The sequence below is a fragment of the Bombus affinis genome, chromosome 13 (assembly GCF_024516045.1).
Source record: "Bombus affinis isolate iyBomAffi1 chromosome 13, iyBomAffi1.2, whole genome shotgun sequence".
Lineage (NCBI taxonomy): Eukaryota > Metazoa > Arthropoda > Insecta > Hymenoptera > Apidae > Bombus > Bombus affinis.
The window spans coordinates 4,720,061-4,740,179 of record NC_066356.1 but is presented as its reverse complement, the minus strand read 5'-3'; the positions used below and the strand labels follow the sequence as shown (position 1 = coordinate 4,740,179).

The window sequence follows — 20,119 nt, the reverse complement described above, 5'->3', positions numbered from 1 at the left end:
CGTTTCTCGATATTGCGTCTCGTGCGTCGTTCCTTCGATTAAAATCGACGTAATATCCTGCGGTCGAGCTGTGTAATTTTCGTGAAAATTCGTCGTTAGATTCGGCGTCTCCTTCGCGAATTTAACAAACATTTCTAGTAGGGAAAATAGAAGGACTGTGCGGTACCGCTCCGGCAATAAGTTTGTTTTATATTTTTTATTGAATTTTAAACCAAATTTGATTAAATTCAAATGAACAGGAAGAGATTTACAGTGTAAATGGAATAAATGCAACGATGATGAATAGGGAAGTCTTTTTTATAGTAGTATAGTAACACTGGTTGATAATTCGCAAGAATAAAAATATTGTGATTCGTAGCGCAAGGAATATCGTTGCCCGACACATCAGTAAGAAGAGATAGTATATTATTTGAATTAGAGAAACTGAGAAACAACAAGTCAGCTCTGAAAAATAACTGTCTGCGCACTGAACGTCGACGAGCATTAATGTCTCAGAACGTCGGCGAAAATTAAGCAAACAACATGATTTCAAAATATGTTACGCAGAACCGTATTATTCGTTCGTATTAATCACTCGCGTACTAGTAGGAACGAGAACTAGCTTTTGATACTGTGTACCTTTCCCCATACATTGAACCCTTGTGCTCCGTTACACGGTTAATAATTTTCGCATAAAACACAGGAATACCATCGCCTCGGTATCCTCAACAAATTTCAGTGTTCTGCTCAAGCTGCAAATACCGAACGCATAAAAATTTCATAGTGTATCTGCAAGTGTGAACATAAATCAGAGAAGACATTCCCTCGAGGACGAATAGTCTACGAACTATCGATAGACAGTTCTGAAGAATCCAACGAGGAATTGAGAGTTTGTTGAAACGCGTAAACAAAAAAGCAACAGAGGAAAGGGGGAACGCGTGTATTTAGTGAATCGTGCGAGTGGAAAGAGAGATAGATGATCGGAGTGTTTTAAACTGGCATCGAGGAGAGATCGTTGGCCGTGGTCCGAATGGGAAGCGAAGAAGGCGATGGGATGGCGAGCGTGGATGCCGCCGCTTCCTGGCAGCAATATTATACCTGGTGTGGCCCGTACTCTCACCCGCATTCTCATTCACACCCTCACAGTCCAGCTACGGGTCAGCCACACACTCATTCCCATCCTCACTATCATCATCCGAATCATCTTAATCAGTATCAGACGCCAGGCCAGTATCAACAACAATCGTTGGCGGCATCCACGGCGAACGCATCCGCCCACTATTCCACTTCTCAGCAGTATCATATGCAGTTACAACCCGCCCAGACGCCACCCTTACACCAACAGCACCAGTTCCACCCTGTTAAGGGACAAACCGCGCCGAGGAGAGCCGCTCCTTACGACCGAACAGGTATCCAATACTAATTTCTTTATGGCTTCTCGTTACGGACCGTGCATTGTTAGGTATTTGCGTAGTTACTTGCGTATGACAAGGGATATTTCTAGAGGTACAGGTACTCATGAAAGTATTTCAACACCTGTTACGTCGCCTGAAGTATTTTCGTGAGCCGGTGAGTACAGGTATGAGTGTGAAGGTGTGGGTTGCTGGAAAGAAGACTAGCGTGTTATTACGCGTAGTTTAAACGTGCACTCGTTCCTCAATTTACGCGGACTAACTGTTCCACGTGGACTCGTTTTGGATGAAAATTTGAATAAAAACCTCGAGAATAAAGGCTGTCAGTAGGAAAGAGAAAAATATGTACACATACGATGACTGCCGCAACGTAATGTGCTCTTATCTTTATCTCATACAGCACTGACGCGTTCTAACATCGCCGAATAGCTATTGTATGCACTTGTTACTTTGAAAACTTCTAGCAAAATGTATTTTCTGGCCGCGTGAACTAAAAACCGCGCGTAAAGACCATCGCGTAAATTGTGTTATTTTATATGATTGGTTATTTCGTATAGACTCGACACAGTCGTAAACGTAAGGAGGCGTATTGGTCGAACGAAACGCGCAAAGAAACGATACCGAAAGAAAGTCTGCTTTCCAGCAACGCGCGGTAGGTAGATTTGAGTAATTTTCGAATAATTGTTTCAACGAAGGTAATAGACGTGTGTATTTGGAAATAAGGGCGTGTACGAACAGGCGATTCTCAATGCACGGTCGTAAGGTTGTACGCAGAGTAGCGGACACACGACGTGGTCCGTGAAATGGCTGCGTAATGCGCTGATTTTTACCCGGGAAGCATCTGATTATTTAAATAGAGGTGCATACGTGCAAATAATTTTCATAACGTTATTTTTCCACAAAGATTCTATTTTTCGCAAAAATTTCACGTCGTTGATTTGCCAAGCGTGTGATTGTTTTAAATAATAATGGGAAGCCAGGAATAAGTATGTGAGAAATATACGTTGTATCGATGTAAACCATACGCTTGCAGAAACTTGCATGTAGAATTGTTTTTTGTGTAACGTATTATCTTAATGCTAATACCTTTTCAGTTTCTTATATTAATTTACATTTTTATTTCTAGCCGAAAGATTTGAACATCGAAATCTTTTAATCGTGTGGTTTTATCGCAAATTTTCTTTACGTTTCCCGATCGATATCCTTGATTCAAACGGTAAATGAGCCTCTGCGACTGATATTTTCCATGAAAATTTACCGATTGTTAAGAATTATTATTGAAAGATTTATTTTATCCTTATTATCAAGAAATATTCGAAAGAAAAATTCGGCGAATTCTTTTCGCGATTGTTCGGATTCTACCGAATCTTGTCCTTGGCTTCCGTATAGTTATTATCCTGCTCGCAACCCTGGAGGATTCGCCGCAAAATTACATAAGCGACGGCGTGGTTGAACGTCACGCGACGTCAATCACCAAATGGCTCGATCTTTCTCAAGGAATTAATAACGTCGGGCAGTTTACCATCTCTTTCGTGTATATCGTCCTGATTAAAATCCCATTCTCTGTTCTTGTACATTTTGGCCTGGTTATACCCTGGAGGATCGCGTTTCTTGCAGGCTAAATCTCTTGGTAGCGTCGAATGAATGCGGTTGAAAAACCGAACAGATCATCGATTACAATAATCGATATCTAATATGTTCCTAATAAACATGGAGTGAATTATATCGCATAATTGGCGAGTCGTCTTGTTATACAGATTAAATCGAATTTTCTTTCTTTTTTCTATTTTCATTCTTCCAAAGGTCGAAACGTTACTATCACATTAAATTTAAACGTTATATCTACATTGGTAAATTTATAACGAAATGTCTTTTTGAGTTCTCATTATTGAACTCTTCTTTGCTCATAATAAAAGGCTGTAATTTTTCTTGTTAACGTTACGTCGAATTTAGCTACTTTTAGCGACGCATATTTCAGGATAAAATGTACAAATAAAGAATAATATCATTAAATACTAACATCAGTTATTCTTACATATAATAAATATTATATTTTGTCTATTGATATATTAAAAGTAATTTTTCGAGTTCTCCAAACTTCCCCAAGAAGCTCTCGACAAATCTTCCCTTTAAAACATTCCAATCGTTTATCAAATTTTATTACTTATCATTTACTTGTAATATTAATAGGTCGAAGCTTAAAGTTCGCGTCAAAGAAATTCTCAACAGAATATTTTCCTAAAAGCTGCTTATCAAAATATACTATTATTTATTTTTAACAACAACGATAGTCCCTCGAGTTCTGCAAAGTTCAAAATCTACCGCACGAATCTTTCAAAATTTCCCCCTAATAACTCCAGTGAAACTTATCAAATTTTTTAGTCGACTCTGCATAATAGTGTCTACGTATGTGTAATAAAATTCCATCGCCAACCCTCTAATCAACGTTACACGCACGATTTTCATCGATGCAAACCGTTTCTATCGGTTTTTCCTAAATAAATTCAAAGTACAAACGACAACGCAGGGGTGTCGAATAAAAGCAACAGATTCCCTATGAATAATTCAGCGTTCGTTTTCAGCGACGGTTGGGTCGAAACTTCTTCTTCTTCTTCTTCGTTCCTCGTGTTCATCCCTTCGTGACAGTCTACCAGACAGGGTGGATTTACTCGAGTCGATCGAGTCGTTTTCGTCGACATTTTTGTTTCTCGGCCCGTTGGATACGTAAGAGCCTGTAACTTCCATAGATTATGTGTATGTGCGTCGGTGGCTCTCGGTTACGCAAACGTTCCTCTCAGAAAACCCGCGTCTTTCGTGTCGCATCTCCGTCATGCTGACGCCCCCAAGTGTCTAGCTCTGTCAAAATTGTTCCTTCGCTTCCTTTTCTTTCTTTCTTTTCTTTTCTCTTCTCTCTTTTTTTCTTGGTTTTGAATGTCGGTGTTCTTTAGAATAAATTGTTATTTAGAGTCGCATCAACTGCAAGATTATTACCGACTACTTTAGGTTAGATAACGCACATGTGTTATTGGATGCTGCTCTAAGGGTGTCCATAGATTATCGATATATGTATATCGTCAATGTTTCAAGCTTATTAACTAAAAGGATCGATGTATATTATAGATGCAATATTATCGATAGAATCTGTTATAAATATTTATTGCAAATACTTGTTGATGATATTGACAAAATTTGGTATAAATATTTATTATAAGTATTTATTGACAATATTGTATTGATAATACACATTGATCCTTCTAGTTTAGAACTTTGAAATATCGACAATATACGATATATTGATAATTTGAGGATATTCTAAAAAGTGTAGGAAATACAAAGATCGAAATAATCACGCTTATCGCTCTAAATCGCATTTATTCTGTTAATAAGTACATATACACAGTTAGGAACGTAAGTATTGGCGCGCTTTTTAAAGCAGAATGACTTCTTTAATATTGGGCCAATCAATGTGAATTCTTTCGACAAGTTAGAAGAATTAATTTACTAGATGATGTGTAAAATAATGTTGGAAAAATTGCAGTTGATCGTAATCGCCAAGTAATCGTCATTAAACGTCACAAAACATACGCGACCGAAGGGTTAAAGAGTATCTTCAGGTTGGACAAAAGGTGAAAAAAGCCTTATGGATATGCATAATTTCGCATTTTAATCCTTCAAAATTAAACATCTTTCTAAAATGTTAGAAATCTTTTCTATTTGCTAAAATAAGAAGAACAAGGTTGAACTATAAAAATTGGAGGATCGTGGTAGGGTTAAGCTGTGTAACCCGCTTGCTTAACTTGGCTACTATGACCGAAGGAAGTGGCTCATTACAGGTTACGATGGTCATTTTCTGCAAGATTGCCTTCGATCATAATGATTATCGCGTGGCCGCCGGTGGGCTCGATTCTTTGATCTTATATCGATTTAATGCAATAGAGCTGCTAATTCGTTGTCGATTCTTTGCTAGATTTTATTGTTTCCATTGGGGATTGCAAATATCAAAGGTGATTTATTTATTATTATTTACTATAATACTGTTAAATTTTTCGTTTGTTTGTTTAATAAATTTATTTAACCCTCGTGTGTCAAATTGAAGCCATGATAAAACATCGATGAAATGTGAAGATAAACAATTAATTTTGCTCTTTGTCGTTCCTGTGCATTCACGTTAATTCTTCTTCAGAAGTATCGAATCTGCTTGGCACGTCAAACTCGACAAGTTGCAGAGAAATTGTTCTACAAAAGGCCGATTAATATAATCTTTTATCGAAAAATAGTGTGAAATTGAAACACAAAGAGGAACGAAGGTTCAGATGTTGGTGTAATAAGAAATGCAGACATTGAGAAGGTTATATGGTGATGCTTTCGCTTCGCGAGACACAAAGGATGAAGTTAAATGAACAATCACTAGCTACGTTTTAACGTTTTTAATTAATAATTCCAGCAACCTGGTAACTTCCAAATCTTACCTTTTGCTCGTTCTTCCACTATCATCGTACGAACTTTTTTACATTTAAATGAACAACCATATGCGTAATAAGTGTAACGAGACACCTCTATCACGGTTATATTGGTAAAATTCGAAACCAATTAAAAAGTGCATATAGAAGTGACAAGACGCTTAAACGTTAGGTGCTTTATAAAATGTTAGTATAAAAATACGAATACTCATTGTAAACATATTTATGCTTACATAAGCGACATATAAAAATATGTCGAAGGTCCAACTAAGTATCAAGATAATTAATGTGATGTAAAAATTTCATTATACTAATACTATCTATGGTTAAAGCATGAATCTTGAAGAAAAATGAAACTTGGAAAAAAAAGAAATGTACATACAAAATTATATAACGCAAAGAGAGAGAGAGAGAGAGAGAGGAGGTCCTGCCTTCATATGTAGTTTACAAAAAGTTAATCAAGTTTCCAAGAAATGGGTCGTTGTAAAGCCGGATAGACTCGTCTGCCAGTCCACACATAAAGCTATCCCTATTTTTCTGCATCTTCTCGTTCCACATTCTGGAATTATTCAGATCTGTGTACATTTTTCGACAGCGTCGTCGAAATAAACCGAAAGAACGAGTGTTTTCATAGCAGGAGACCGTTACGAATAACGTGGCAATGCATGCACGCGGTTATTTTTCTCCCATGGAAATTCACGATAATCCCGTCGGTGAAATAAACAGCAACGTCCATCATCCGGAGTGGCGGTACATGAAAACCGTATCTAATCGTTCGCCATTTCCATCAGCTGTACTGTCTTCTACTGGCCTGTCCTGTACTTTTATGTTATTCTTTTATTCAAATCGTGTGGCCAGTATCCGCTAAGTGTGCGCGAAAGTCCATCGATCTTTTTCTTTTACCTCTTTCCACGATCCAGGAATTTTTCTTGGAACTTTTCTTGGACTTTTCTCGTTTCTTAATTATATAATAGCATCTTGGATCTGATATCTATTTTCTTGTGTTCGATAATAAACACGGTAGAATCTCGATTATTCGATCGTAATGTGGACACGAACCTAGGAATAATACGGAAGGGTGCATGGTTGTTACTAAATCGTGCAATAAGGTTATAAAAAGAACGATATTGTACATGTATTTAAGTTCCATTATTTATTATTCATATTATATATATTACTCATTGGTCGAATTGGTTATATTTAATTGATTGGAAATTTGATCAAGTGTTTTAAGGCTACATTGACTGTTTACATATTTGTATTCTTTTATCGTATTCGTTTTAAATTTGCGATAGAAGTGAAATGTATCATGGTAAAGTTCAAAGTGCTTCGAATAATACGGAATTTTGGTTAAACCGGACTCGAATAATCAAAGACTTCACTATATATCCTTTTTTAGTTTTCGTGATGATATATACTACATTTCTTATATAATACAATAGAAAATGCAAAATAAGTAGTAAACGAAAACAATTTGTTTCGCTAAATATCAGAAATATAATTCTCAATTAGTATAGAATAATTAATACGATACATAATTAAAAAGTTATAATGAAAATATGAAATCTGAAAGATGTGATAATGATAATAATAATTGTAGCGATTATAATAAGTAACAGTAATAATACAGTAATCAACAATAATTAATCTCCTGTGGGTTCGGGGGTGGAATAGGTCCAACGTAATTCCTGCGTGTCGTAAAATTACCATTTACTTAATCGTTATTTAATTATTCACTTTGCGCTGGAATAAATATCAATATAAATCTCATAAGAATTGACGAGTTACAGATTGTAAGTTGCTATTCACTTGATTGTTAATTTATTCATTTTGTACTGCGATAAATATCAGCAGAGCTCTGTTGCATAATAATTCATCAACTAATGATATTAAAGAATTAACGAGTTACAGATTGTAGGTTATAGAATACATTTTAATAATTGTCGAAGACTGAATAGAATAATAAGACAATTTGTAATTTGTATTATTTAATGCCGTGGAACAACATTTATTATCACTGGTAATTTGGTTTCGTGACTCGTAAAATTGTTATCAATAACATTAATTCAATTGCGTAAGAGTGTCTAAATATCCTAACATTTATGACCGATATATGTCTATATATCAATATGTATATACCGATATATTATTATCACTAAAGCCAGCAATGACTAAAGCATAATACTCGAAAGAGAATAAAATAGTGAAAGGATCAAAATTACAAAAATCAAAGAGAAAAACAAGACTCTACTCTTATTATATTAGGTTGTCCCAAAAGTTTCTGTCACTTCACAAGAAAACAATAGATGCACAATATTTTTTGTTTTATATTATTTACTTATATTATTATAATATAATTACACATTATTACATTAATATTATTCGTTCCAATAGAACAGAATGGACTATACATAATTCAATAAAATAATATAAAACAAAAAATATCGTGCTTCTATTATTTCCTTACAAAACGAAAGGAACTTTGGGACAACCTAATACTTCACAGAAGAATTAATCAAGTTTCCAATTCGCGATATACGTATCGATAGATACGTGCATTTGCACAAAAGTATTTCTGACTGGAAGGGTTAGACAGGGCTAAGATCAATCAAGATATCCGAGTGTAAATATCAAACTGGATACCGTCCCTGCTTGCAACCGTTCGAAAGTGAATACGAAGCTCGCTTTCCAGCGAATCCTTGATCGCCAAGTAGGCGTTACATGAGGGGGAAAAAAATCGCGTCGTAGCTTAGAAAAGAGGTGGAAACGAATCGCGGAACGAATCGAATCGGGACAGAAAGATACTCACTCGGTTTACCTCGTGTTAATCCGACGGCGGGAGAGATTCACGATTGACAAAGTGGGAGAAACAGGAGGTGGAAATCGATTATTCGCGTATCCTGCGATTTCCCGCTTAGAAATCAACATCATCGAGACCGCGGAGTTATCCTGGAACGTTGCATTATCCTCGGCAACGAGACGGAACGCGCGCGTCCTTGAGATACGTTGCGAACACAGACCAGGATCCATTCGATTACACACGATGCACACCGAAGTAAAAGATCTGCAAAGGATCTACGAAAGATCTACGAAAGATTGTTCACTGGATCTTCTTGTCCATTGAATAACCAAGGTGGAACTAATTGTCGCGACGTTCTCTGTAATCGTGTTGACATTCGGTAATTTCTACATACCTACACGTGCGGATTTGTCCTGTTGCTTGCAAAGTCCCCGAGGAGCAAATGACTTCCGCTGTTCATGGGGATTTTCCATGTTTTTTCCCTTCCTTCGGGTTGCTCAAGGCTTCGATACTTACGCGACGCACGGCTCTTCTGTCTTCTTCTTTGGGTTTCAGACTTTTGTCTCTTCGCATCGAACACGATTGAACGTTAATCGCGCTTATGTAACAGGCACATTAATTGTACAGTAGAACTCGGTTTATACGAACTTGTTGGGGGATAAGCTGATTCATGTAACCAGGTCGTTCATATAATAGAAGTCCATCTGTTTCTCCCCGCCATCTGTGATTCTTGGTTCAATTAATAGAAGTTCGTGTTCCGATGAGAGGATTTCACGAAACATTTGCTATTAAATTATATATATATATAATAATGTTGCAAATTTGTATCGGCCGCGAAGCACAAGAATGTGTCACATAATGTCTACTGCGTACATTGTCAGATGTTCATATATGAATGGACCGCTAAAGTTCAGTTAATTAGCCACTGCTAAAATTTCACTCATATAAACCAAGTTCCACTGTACTTGTATAGTGAAATTGAGAAATTGAGAAGTCGACAAAAAGTGGAGTTGATCAGTTTGGCTTCATAGAACCTCACAGGATGGCGGATGTTTTATAGCAAACATTTCTTACTATACCGGCAACAGTCGTTTATCCTGTGGTACATATTATATTCATTCGTTGCTCCTATTAAATATAAATGCACTCTTTGAAATTATGCTGCCTTCTTCAACCTCTTATTTTACAAACTTCCTCCTGTTCCAGTTGTTCACCGTGTGTCAGGATCAATTGAGATCTTTCTATGTAGGTAATTTCTTGAAGTATTATCAATAACAAATATAAAAAGTAAAATGATGTGAATAATATTAATACAAACTTGGATATAACGGAACTGACTTAGTTAGCCACACTAGAAGTTATAGTTAACAAGTATTTCGTCGGTTTCTAGAAAAATACAAGTTCTGGAGGAATGATCGCAACTAGAGAAGATAGATTTTTAGGACACTAGATTCGAATCATGGGTCGTCGTTCGTGGAAAATCGTGGCTGTGATCCCCTGGCCAGGCTGTGGCCCATGAAGCTGCATCAGTGCGTGCATCTGCTTGCACATGCGAGCCATGAGCAGCGCGTGTGGGCCGATCTGATCTTCCGGTGGATTTCGCGCGATGACTCAGCCCGCGACTCGTTCCTTGAATCGTGCGACACTCTACGAAATATCGAGAAAGTCAAAGGAAACCTTCGATCGATCACAATCGTAAATCACAAATTATGTCATATTGTAGGGATGTTGGGTCGAATCCAAATTTTCGCATATTAGTAATATATTTAACAACAAAATAGAAATAAAAGAATTTTTAACTTGAGCGTAAAGTGAATTTGATTGAATATGAGCTGATTTTCGTGTCTTTGAGGAATCACGCAGGAACCTCAATCACATTGTAGCAACAATTCAATTGATTTCACGTTCTCACTCATTAATATAAAATATTAACTATTTACAAAAGGATAATAATTTAATTTTGAAACGAATCTTATTGGATACGATTTTATTCCCTGAACTTTGATCCTTTCCCAAATCTTCAAGGATTCACTCAGGAATTTCAATCATATTGTAGAAACTTTCGGTTGAGTTCAGGTTTCCGCTCATTAATATAAAGCGTTAATTATCCACAAATGTATAGTAATTGAACTTTAAACTGGATTTCATCGGATACGATGCTATTCTCCAAACTGCGACTCTTTCTCGACTCTTCGCTCAGGAATCTCTTGTTTATTTATGTTTTGTGTTTTGTTACGTTGAGAGTGATATATTTACTCATCGTACGGAGTAAATTTAGTTGGTCGGATAATTTACTCAATTATATCACCTTCTCAAAGATATCATGCGCGTAGCACACGTTTTTGCCACGTGCGGCCAAGCTCGCACGTGGCATCGTGCATCCTGAAATGTGTTTCATTTACCAAATTACAACGGCGAGTAGACAGCGCGAAAGATTTTATTTCACAATTCGTTATTTTATTTCCAATGGAAACGCGCCGATTATTCTCGAAAACGAAGGAACAAGAAGTAGATAATTGTTAAGGTAATTGTGAAATCTCGTGCGTTGACTACATTTACTGTATATTTCTCGCGTATCCAAGCATTGAAAGGAACAAGCACGGTCGTTTATTGGAACCTGGGTTCCAAGGGGGAAAACATACGATAACTCATATTCGCGATTAAAGCGAAACCTCGGCTAGTTAGCGTTGCTAGGCACCGGTGTAATTGCATCCTGACAGTGAATAGATTTACACTTCTACTCGCGGCTTCCAGCTTCTGCCAATATCATTCTCTCTAATCAAGCGTTTGCATACGTTATTCATTCATGGTGGCTGATGTCTGCTCACCGGTAGCTGTTTTCTTCTCGTTTATTATTCTTATTGTGGCTAATACGCCGACTTTCCCGATAAATAATAATTTTCTTAGTTAGAAGATGAGAGGTTTTTAACGCGCTGAATATTTAACATTATTTTCAGGCAAATTGAGGCTTTCGGTTGGAACGAGAGGAAGGTATAATTTGCACCTGGTAATGATCGGTTGGCGAGAGTGATGACAAGCGCACGTTTTTGGAGGTTTATTTAACTCGGTTTATAACAGGCGTCAGGATCGCTGCAGATTATTTTCCATTATGAATCATTACTTACGGTCCGTGCGGGCTCTTATTCATAGAGCGAATTGTATTTTTAATTTGCGAATCTTTCAAACTTTTCAATTTCTCCAAACGTTTGAATCTTCGAGTCCAAACGCTCCTCCTAACAATTTACTTTACCAATACCCTTGTCGCAATCCTGATCGATCTCACCTAGCCTTCCACACACTACGTTATCTTCGAATTTGCAAATTACCAAAATTCCTTTCTCTCCGAAATTTCCCCTAACTTTGGCCAACTTTCTCTTAACCTCGGGAATTCTAAAACTAATCTAAAAGAAATCTGCGTGCAACTGCTACGATACTCCGAATGAAAAAACCATCAACTGCAGCAGCGAAAGGGACACGTCGTCATTTCCTTCTCGTGTCACGATACGTCGCAACGAATGACGATATTTTTTTCCGGCGAAAGGGGACGAGACGAGACAAAGCCTAATAAAGGGAATGAGGACGTACGTAGAGAGTGAAACGCGAAGAATGAGGCTGAACAAAGAGAGAGAAGAAGAAGAGGGGTCTGCTTTGCGAAGGTTGCCGTCGCGAAGACAGTTTGCTAAGCGCGTCCGTATACGAATACTCCCACTTGCGTATTATGCGAGAACAGAGATAGGGTATCTCTCGCGAAAGGAACATTTTCCCGTTCTTTTCTGCGGCGAACGCTGATCTCTGACCCCGAGTCCTCCGAGATCTCGGCCCAGAGACCCTCCCTGCTTCGTTGTGCTGGGCCCACGCGTCTCACGACACGATCCTGTGCGACTACTCTCGCTCTCTTTCATCTTTTCGCCAGCTGAAATGATATTCCGTCACGAACGATAGACGTAAATGCAAGATACGGAGATGTTCAACAGATACGGAAAGATCATCTTCGCTGCTTCTTTAGTTTCAGGTATATACAGCCGAGACATTTCATTTAGCGCGCGTACAGTGGTGCTACTGGAGAGTATTTGCATGCAACCGTATTCTCTAACGAAGCTTTTGGTCCAAGCGTTGCACACATTTCACCCTTAGACTATCAGATATTTCTGGTCGTATGAAGATCGAATAATGAAAGTCTATTACTGTATATATATATATTACCACATTATCAATATGTTATGACATTATTATATTACTATATATTGAATACTATTGAACGATACGAAATTTAATATACTTTGGTTCTACATAGCCAACTTTGTATGTAAATAAATGCAATATCTAAATACAATAGTGTGCATATACTATTTTGTAGTCTCTATACGATACAAGTATTTGTTCGCGGTTTTTATATTCTATATATGTGGCACCGATCGTTAGATACATTGGTACAAGGTGCGACACGTGTATTTTACAAAATTATCTTTTTCAGCAAACCATAATAAAAACATGGATCTCGCCGCAATCGCGATCACCGTAGACGCGAGAAATTTCAACGTTCTGTTAACGATTAGATGTATATAGTAAGCTAAACAAGAAACAGATTAGCCAAAAAACACGTCTTCATCTTCTCTATTTCTTTGATCTTTCATTGTCTCTGTTCTCGATATAACTTGTATCGAAATTTATATCAAAGATCTCTTTTCTCCTCTTTTTTTCATCCTGTCGCTCTTTTTATAATCTGTCTATTTATCTTTCTCATTATCATACATTGACGTTCACGCAAATACTGTACTTGTATCATTTTCAGGTGACCCCATGATAACATCCTCTCTGAAGGGTAAGTGACAAACGACAGCTCATACATTTCTTCTTTTTTTTCTCTTTCTTTCTTTCTTTTCTTTATATTCTTTTTATTTTCTTACGCGTTTTTGCATCCACAACCCCGGACGAACGATCCACGCAATGATCGTCGTTTACCACCATAAATCTTCTCTCCTAACTTTTCTGGAACGAGGACAATAGTGGGACGTGTTCTCTCATTTGCATGAGTTTTCTTTCTTTCCTCAGTTTTCCATTCACGCTTTTACTCTCTTTCACACACGTAGGCATTAGAAACGTGCATCGAAGGGTATCGAGAACTTGACGCGACGTTAATGAGATGTCCAGGATCTTTCGTTCCTTGGACGCTGTTTCGAAATTCTGATATTTGAAAATCTCCAAGTTTGAAAATCTGCAACTACGAAATTTTTCATATTTAATCTGATGCTAGAAGAATTTAAAAGTTTGGAAATTCGGAGCTTCGGAACATTGGATATTCAAAAACGTGGAGCGTTAAAAGTTTCTAAGTGAAAAATTTGAAACGTTAAAAATTTGCAATTTGATCTATTTATAATTTTATTTATATGATTTGAGATATTGAAGAATCTGTGACTGAAAACATTTGGAACATTGAGAAACGTGTAATTCGGGACAAAACATTCGAGACATGGAATGTTTCAGAATTTCTAATTGAAATATTCGCCACATTGAAAGATCTGCGATTTAAATATTTGAAAGATTTTGAGCTTTGATACCGCGAATATTTGAAAATTTGGAGCCTCTGAATATCACAAAATTTGAAAGTTTTCAAGTGTAATGATAGTTGTCCTACGAGTCCAAACTTTTAATTTCTGAAATACGGTTCTCAGAACGATATCGATGCACTTGCAAGCGATTAGGAAATGTAGGTAGAAGCAGCTTAAGCATCCGTTTATTTTACGATAGTGAACCGATTAGCTGTAGAGAAGAGACAAATGTAGTGTAGTGAACACGACGAGTAATTTCTCTAAACACGAAACACGAAACATTCTACTCTACTACAAATTCAGAAAATGACAAGACAAGAAATCATTTTATTTTACTTAACACCTTTTTACTAAAAATTTTTTGCTATAAGGATTTCTCCAATAAAAAATTGAAAAAATGATCTCTTGACGATTAATTCATAGAAAAACTATAATTATAAAAAGTAACAGCTGTTTGAATGAATTAACCTGCGTGTTGTAAGAGGTGTGACAAATCACGAAAAAATCTAGAACTTGAGAAACGATACAGCCATGAACTAAAAAAGGAAATAAATAAATAAGGAAAAAGCAAGAGGAAAATTAGTAAGAAAATATAATAACTAAATTAGTAAGAAAATAATTTTCAGTTTGAATAAGACTAAAGTTTCAAGTTGTACAGTCGGATATAAATGGGATTGGCTCGTGGACAAAAGCTGTTTAATATGTACATTAATTCAACGTGTATCATCGTCAATAATTTATAAGTCGCGAAGCTATTAATTACGCATCTCAAACGTACGCACAAGTATGCGGAGAAGCCGTGGCGATTGGTTGCGTGCCATTATAACAACAGGGATCTGCATGGACCTCTTTTCTCTTTTCTTCATACATATTAGCTATCGGCGATTTTCAATTATTTTCATTATGTAAATCACGATAACTATACTTGTCGTTGTTTATCTTATTAACGCATTATTAATACATTGATCGCCGCGGTGGTCGTCAGTGACCCACATTTACCCCATTTTTCAGAATGATTAAGACGATACTAAAGACTGAAAGATTTTCGACGACACGAATGGCTTGGATAAACATTGGTTAAGAGCGGGCTAATATAATATTTTGCAAGAATATCACGTTGCAGTGTGTTCGAATCTATCGCGGGGAAAATTTGTAAAATTTACGTGGCAATCGACGTGTTGATCCGGCGATTTTCAATCGGCGTGCCGCAGGAATTTTTAAATTGTGCAATACCTGACTATCTATTCAGGAATATTGAGTCTTTTTCACTGGTTTTAGTTTGTCAAATGAAAATAATATTATCCATCCGCCTATGAATATCCTGTCGTTTAATAATTTTGTATAATTTTCAATTTTAATTTTAGTAACTAACTTACGCATGCCATAAGACGAAAAAGATCAAACAAATCGCCGTGTTAATCTATCGAAAAGCAAATCCGATATATCGTACGTAGCGAAGGATTTGAAGAGCATCCGAAAATTATATGCTGAAATTAAGTAGCATAAACATATTATGAGAATGAGGCAACTAATGCTCGTCGGAGTTAGCTCGGCTCGAATAGCGTGGATTACGCGTTAAAAACGTCCTCGCAGATCGTCACGTGGAACGATCGTTTTACGTGTTTCTCGGCTGTCGATCTATGCAGCATGTCTGTCGACATTCGACGAACAGATATTCTTGTTTCACCGACAGCACAACATCGCCGTACTCTTACATTTTATCTCGCAAGATGTGGCAATGCCGTGTTATGGCCTAGCCACGGCTGACGTTATGGAAGGATAATCCCATGCGGTCGACGCTTGGGTCTCAGATTTCGCGCTGAGACCATAATCTGGTGTGCAGGGGAAACGGGAGGAAACCTGGACGCCAACCGGCTCACCCCGTGTAAACTTGGTTGCTTCCACAAAAAAAATCGTATAACACGTCAGAAATTAAGCCGACCCCGCGTTAACGTATCTTATTATAGCGAGAGATGTTCCCCGTTTTGCTTTGGCTTAGCCGTAGATTAGGTTTAACGTGGTTAATAGGTTGGTCATTGTTACTGTATCGAGTAAAATACGGCGCGCAAAATAACCCGCCGTGTTCTCGTAAGATTTGCCCTTCGATCTACCTACAATGATGAAATCGCGGCCAGCGAGAACCTACGTATTCTGCTAGGCAGATCTCGCTATAAAAGGGTTCGAAGAGGGAATTGTAGCGCGAAGTGAGACAGAGAATCAATCTTTCGAAGGAGATTTATTATGGCGATAGTGCGGAGATAGTGCAAGAAGAGTAACACGGAGAGTTCTAATAATAAAGAGGAGCGAGTAAAGGAAAAGAAAACGAATCGCAGCAATAAATCAGAGAACTTACGGTATATACTTGCACGTTATTGTATTTATTATGGCATTTATACTAATTAATTAGATACGGAATCTGGCCGAATAGGACGCGTAAAAGCGGGCACGACTAGATTTCTTCTAATAAAATATGAATATGTAATACCATTTTTGTCATTCTCAGCCTAATTTTCGAGAATTATCGAGTTTGAAAATTTATCAAGTACGCTTGAACATGGATAATTCCGGACTAGATAGGACTGAATAATAAACAGAAGGTTATCCTACGTGTAAAAACAAAACGAGAGTGTAGAATCAAATTTTTCCGTCTAGGGCTTCATTTTCCTAGAGTTTAGCCGCTAGTGTACACGTGTGGCAAATGTTCAAATTTATTTCCCTCGGAAGCAAAGCGTCTTTTGAAAAAATTTTATTCCGCAACTTTGACTCATTTTCACGCGTAGACCTGCTGCCGATTATCTAGCCCTATCCAGTCTCCAAGCCGCGAATGATAACGTGTTATTCTATATTTGTTTTCTTACTTTTCCACAAGGAATCACACCGCGACCGCTCTTACACGTTTTATTCGGCCGGACACTGTATGAAACTTCATAGGCTCGTTTAATTTTAGTGATTTAGTAATCACGTTTCACATGACTACAAAAATTTAATGGTGTGCGAATGAAACGCAGAAGCTGATAAAAACGGCAAATGCTTTTTTCTAGCCATTGGACATAATTTTCACTTTGGAAGAACAGCAGCTTTTAAACGAAGACGCATATGTATTCTACATACATATGTAAGAAATAGACGATACGATGCGTTTATTGGAATTTAACGAGCAGTTTAGTCGCTGAAAACACGTCTCTTCACGCTGACATCGCTTTATTCATCTCGCTTCACCCTGTTATTCAAATAGTTTTCCATCATTACCATAGGGCGGCTCGTTATGGACATGTATAATTACATTCGGTAATAATAACAGCGTATTGATACGTCGTGCGTATTCTCGTTTCGTATTGCGCCTGATCGTTTCATCAATCCTGTTTATCGTTACGTTAATACGCGCCCAAGGATACAAGCGTGTCAAGCTGGTTGGTTTTTCCCATTACTTATTATACTGTTAAATCTTCTTTCCCCGCGTGATCGACGCATTGACTTCTAGACATTTCGATGGAAAATCTTTGATAATAGTTGCGTGAAGTTTCCATTAAAAATTTGTCTTTCTTCGATCTTCTTATTTCTTTCTTCGATCTTAAAATTAGAATCGAAAATCAGGACTAAGCTCGATATCGTCAAGGTAGAATTACGATGGACATTAAAAGAGAATCAGAAAGTCTGTGGTAAAATATTAGGTCATCCTATGAGTGACGCAGTCGTTGATTTTCATATACTTTCATATACAGATGGAAATAAAAAGTTACTCGTTGACAATCGATTTTTGTAATTCATTACTTTTCCTATTAAGTTTTGGAAGTTCCTCCAATTTTCTGTCACTCCGATAGTAACAACTCTTGTTGTTTTAAATTGGCCCCTTAAAAAAAGCGCATTGTGGGATGACTCGATGCATGTGGTTACAGGAAGATAACGAGAAAATCGCAACTTTGATCTACTTTTTTCTCGGTTTGTTGAAAGAAAATTTTTCTAATTTCGAAAGAATTTTCTAATTTCGAGGAAAATTATTTCCATCGTATCGCTTAGAGATTTTTAAATATTCGTTAACGTCCATAGAAAATTTTCCAATTTTCCTCTTCTATTATCTTCGATAAGAGTTTGTTTCGTAAGAGTAAGTTTCGTATTTAATAAGAGTCTAATAAACGAGAACTAGAAGAATTGCTCGAGAGTAAAGACGTGGCGTATCGATGTTGGAAATATGATTTCGAAGATAGAGGAATCAGACAAAAAGGGAAAAGCAGAGTGCTTCGGAAAGCGAGAGGCACAAGAACTGACAGAATCCTCTATACAGCTATATACACGAGTTTAAATCTCCTTTGTCAGCCAGAAGTCAAAGGTTGATCTCCGGAGAAATTCAAGAAAGAGCTGACTTCGAATTTACACCGACCCTCGGTATTCCAAGATAATAGAAATTTATCGACGTACAGAATATATAGGAAAAAGTTCAGCAACATAGTCTTTCATGGTTCTTCAGCTTTTGTATCGTACGACATCTACGAGCTTGAAACCGTTTCACGTACTAGAAATATGATTATTCGGCTTAAGGATACGACAAGCGTATTGTGCATAGTTTACGAAAAACTAGACTGTGAGGATGATTAAAGTTAACATTAATTAGTTTGACTTCTGGGTATATTAGATAAGAATAACGAATCGAATTTTATGGCATATTTGTTGAATTTTCTATATTAATATCCTTCTATTTTAAATTCAGATTTATGGTCGTGTTGACTATTAAAGTCATGGACGACTTGGCACAATTATATTTATCTTCGTTGTAGTACATGCAGATTGGAAAATTTGTTTACCTGTCTGATTTTGCGTGATACTTATAATGAAATTACACATAATAAATACATATAATATAATACATACATATATACAGTCACACACTGAAAGTCATAAGTTTCAAAAAAGTTATTCTCTTTTGAAGATCGTTCGAACACTTTTCTTCTATCTCGCTTCTGTAGTTCAGCATAAATTTTGATTTTTCTGAAGGATGCAATTACATTGTGACCTTAATATTTTCACATGAGTTCGTGATTTCTTTTATATCGTCACGTTAATGTTCGATTTAGTGCAAAGTTCTTATTGGAAAGCTCGTCGTATAAATCTTACAACGCACCTAAAACATCATACTTTTGTAGGAGGTGCGAATGTGAATAGAATAGTAGGATTAACGAAACATTTGGTTTGGCTTTAATTCAAACGGGCGACTGGTACTATCTTAATTTCATTCATTAAACGAAAGACGTCACATCGGTTGCCAAGTGTTCGTCCCTGAGAAATGAATTTATTTCTCTTTCTAACAGCCAATTCGGATAATGTGATTTACTCTTGGCAGTGTTTGGACAAGATATCGAAATTAATCTTGATCTTGAATAGTTTGGTAAAGCGAAGAGGCACGTTAAGGACAAAATTTCTTTCCGACTATTGAAGATCCTTTCATGAACTCTATTAGATTTGGAAAGTTTAAGGTTTGTACAAACTACGAACCGCTATTACAAACCTTGATGATCAATTTTTAGGTCAATTCTCAAGCATTCGTTTTATAATAACAATTTTTCAGGATCCGCGACTCTTGAAAATCCATTAATAAAATTAATGGGAGCATCTGTTAACCTCGACATAGATATCGCCACGTTACAAAATTCGAAGGGTTGGATTTTCAAATTATCTCACAAGCGCCCCAATTTTTATTCTTAACTTTCCCGAATTTTCCCCTTACAACATTCCAACCCGAAGCATTTATTAGGTCATCCCATAAGTTCGTGCCGTTTTTCGAGCGGTTATATATGTTAAGATTGTTCACATACCTTTCAGTTTCATGAAAAAATGTAATGCCCCTCTCGTTGTACAACTTCTTCCCATGTTTCATTATTCCGTCTCGATAAAAGTTCTCTTGTTTTTCTTTAAAATATGAAATGT

At 36.9% G+C, this 20,119-nt stretch overlaps 1 protein-coding gene across 6 annotated transcripts in view; it reads left to right on the top strand.

Moving 5' to 3' along the window:
• The first annotated feature begins 501 nt into the window (after positions 1-501).
• LOC126923318 (thyrotroph embryonic factor) overlaps positions 502-20,119 on the top strand; it is a 100,369-nt gene continuing 80,751 nt past the window's right edge. Inside the window, exons 1-2 of one of the 6 annotated variants that reach the window (XM_050736672.1) lie at positions 502-1,388; positions 13,444-13,473. In XM_050736672.1, the coding sequence (XP_050592629.1) occupies positions 1,010-1,388; positions 13,444-13,473 (409 nt within the window). In that variant the 5' untranslated portion in view covers positions 502-1,009. The remainder of the gene's footprint in view (positions 1,389-13,443; positions 13,474-20,119) is intronic. The other 5 variants (XM_050736671.1, XM_050736675.1, XM_050736674.1 and 2 more) reach the window with 5 other exon arrangements.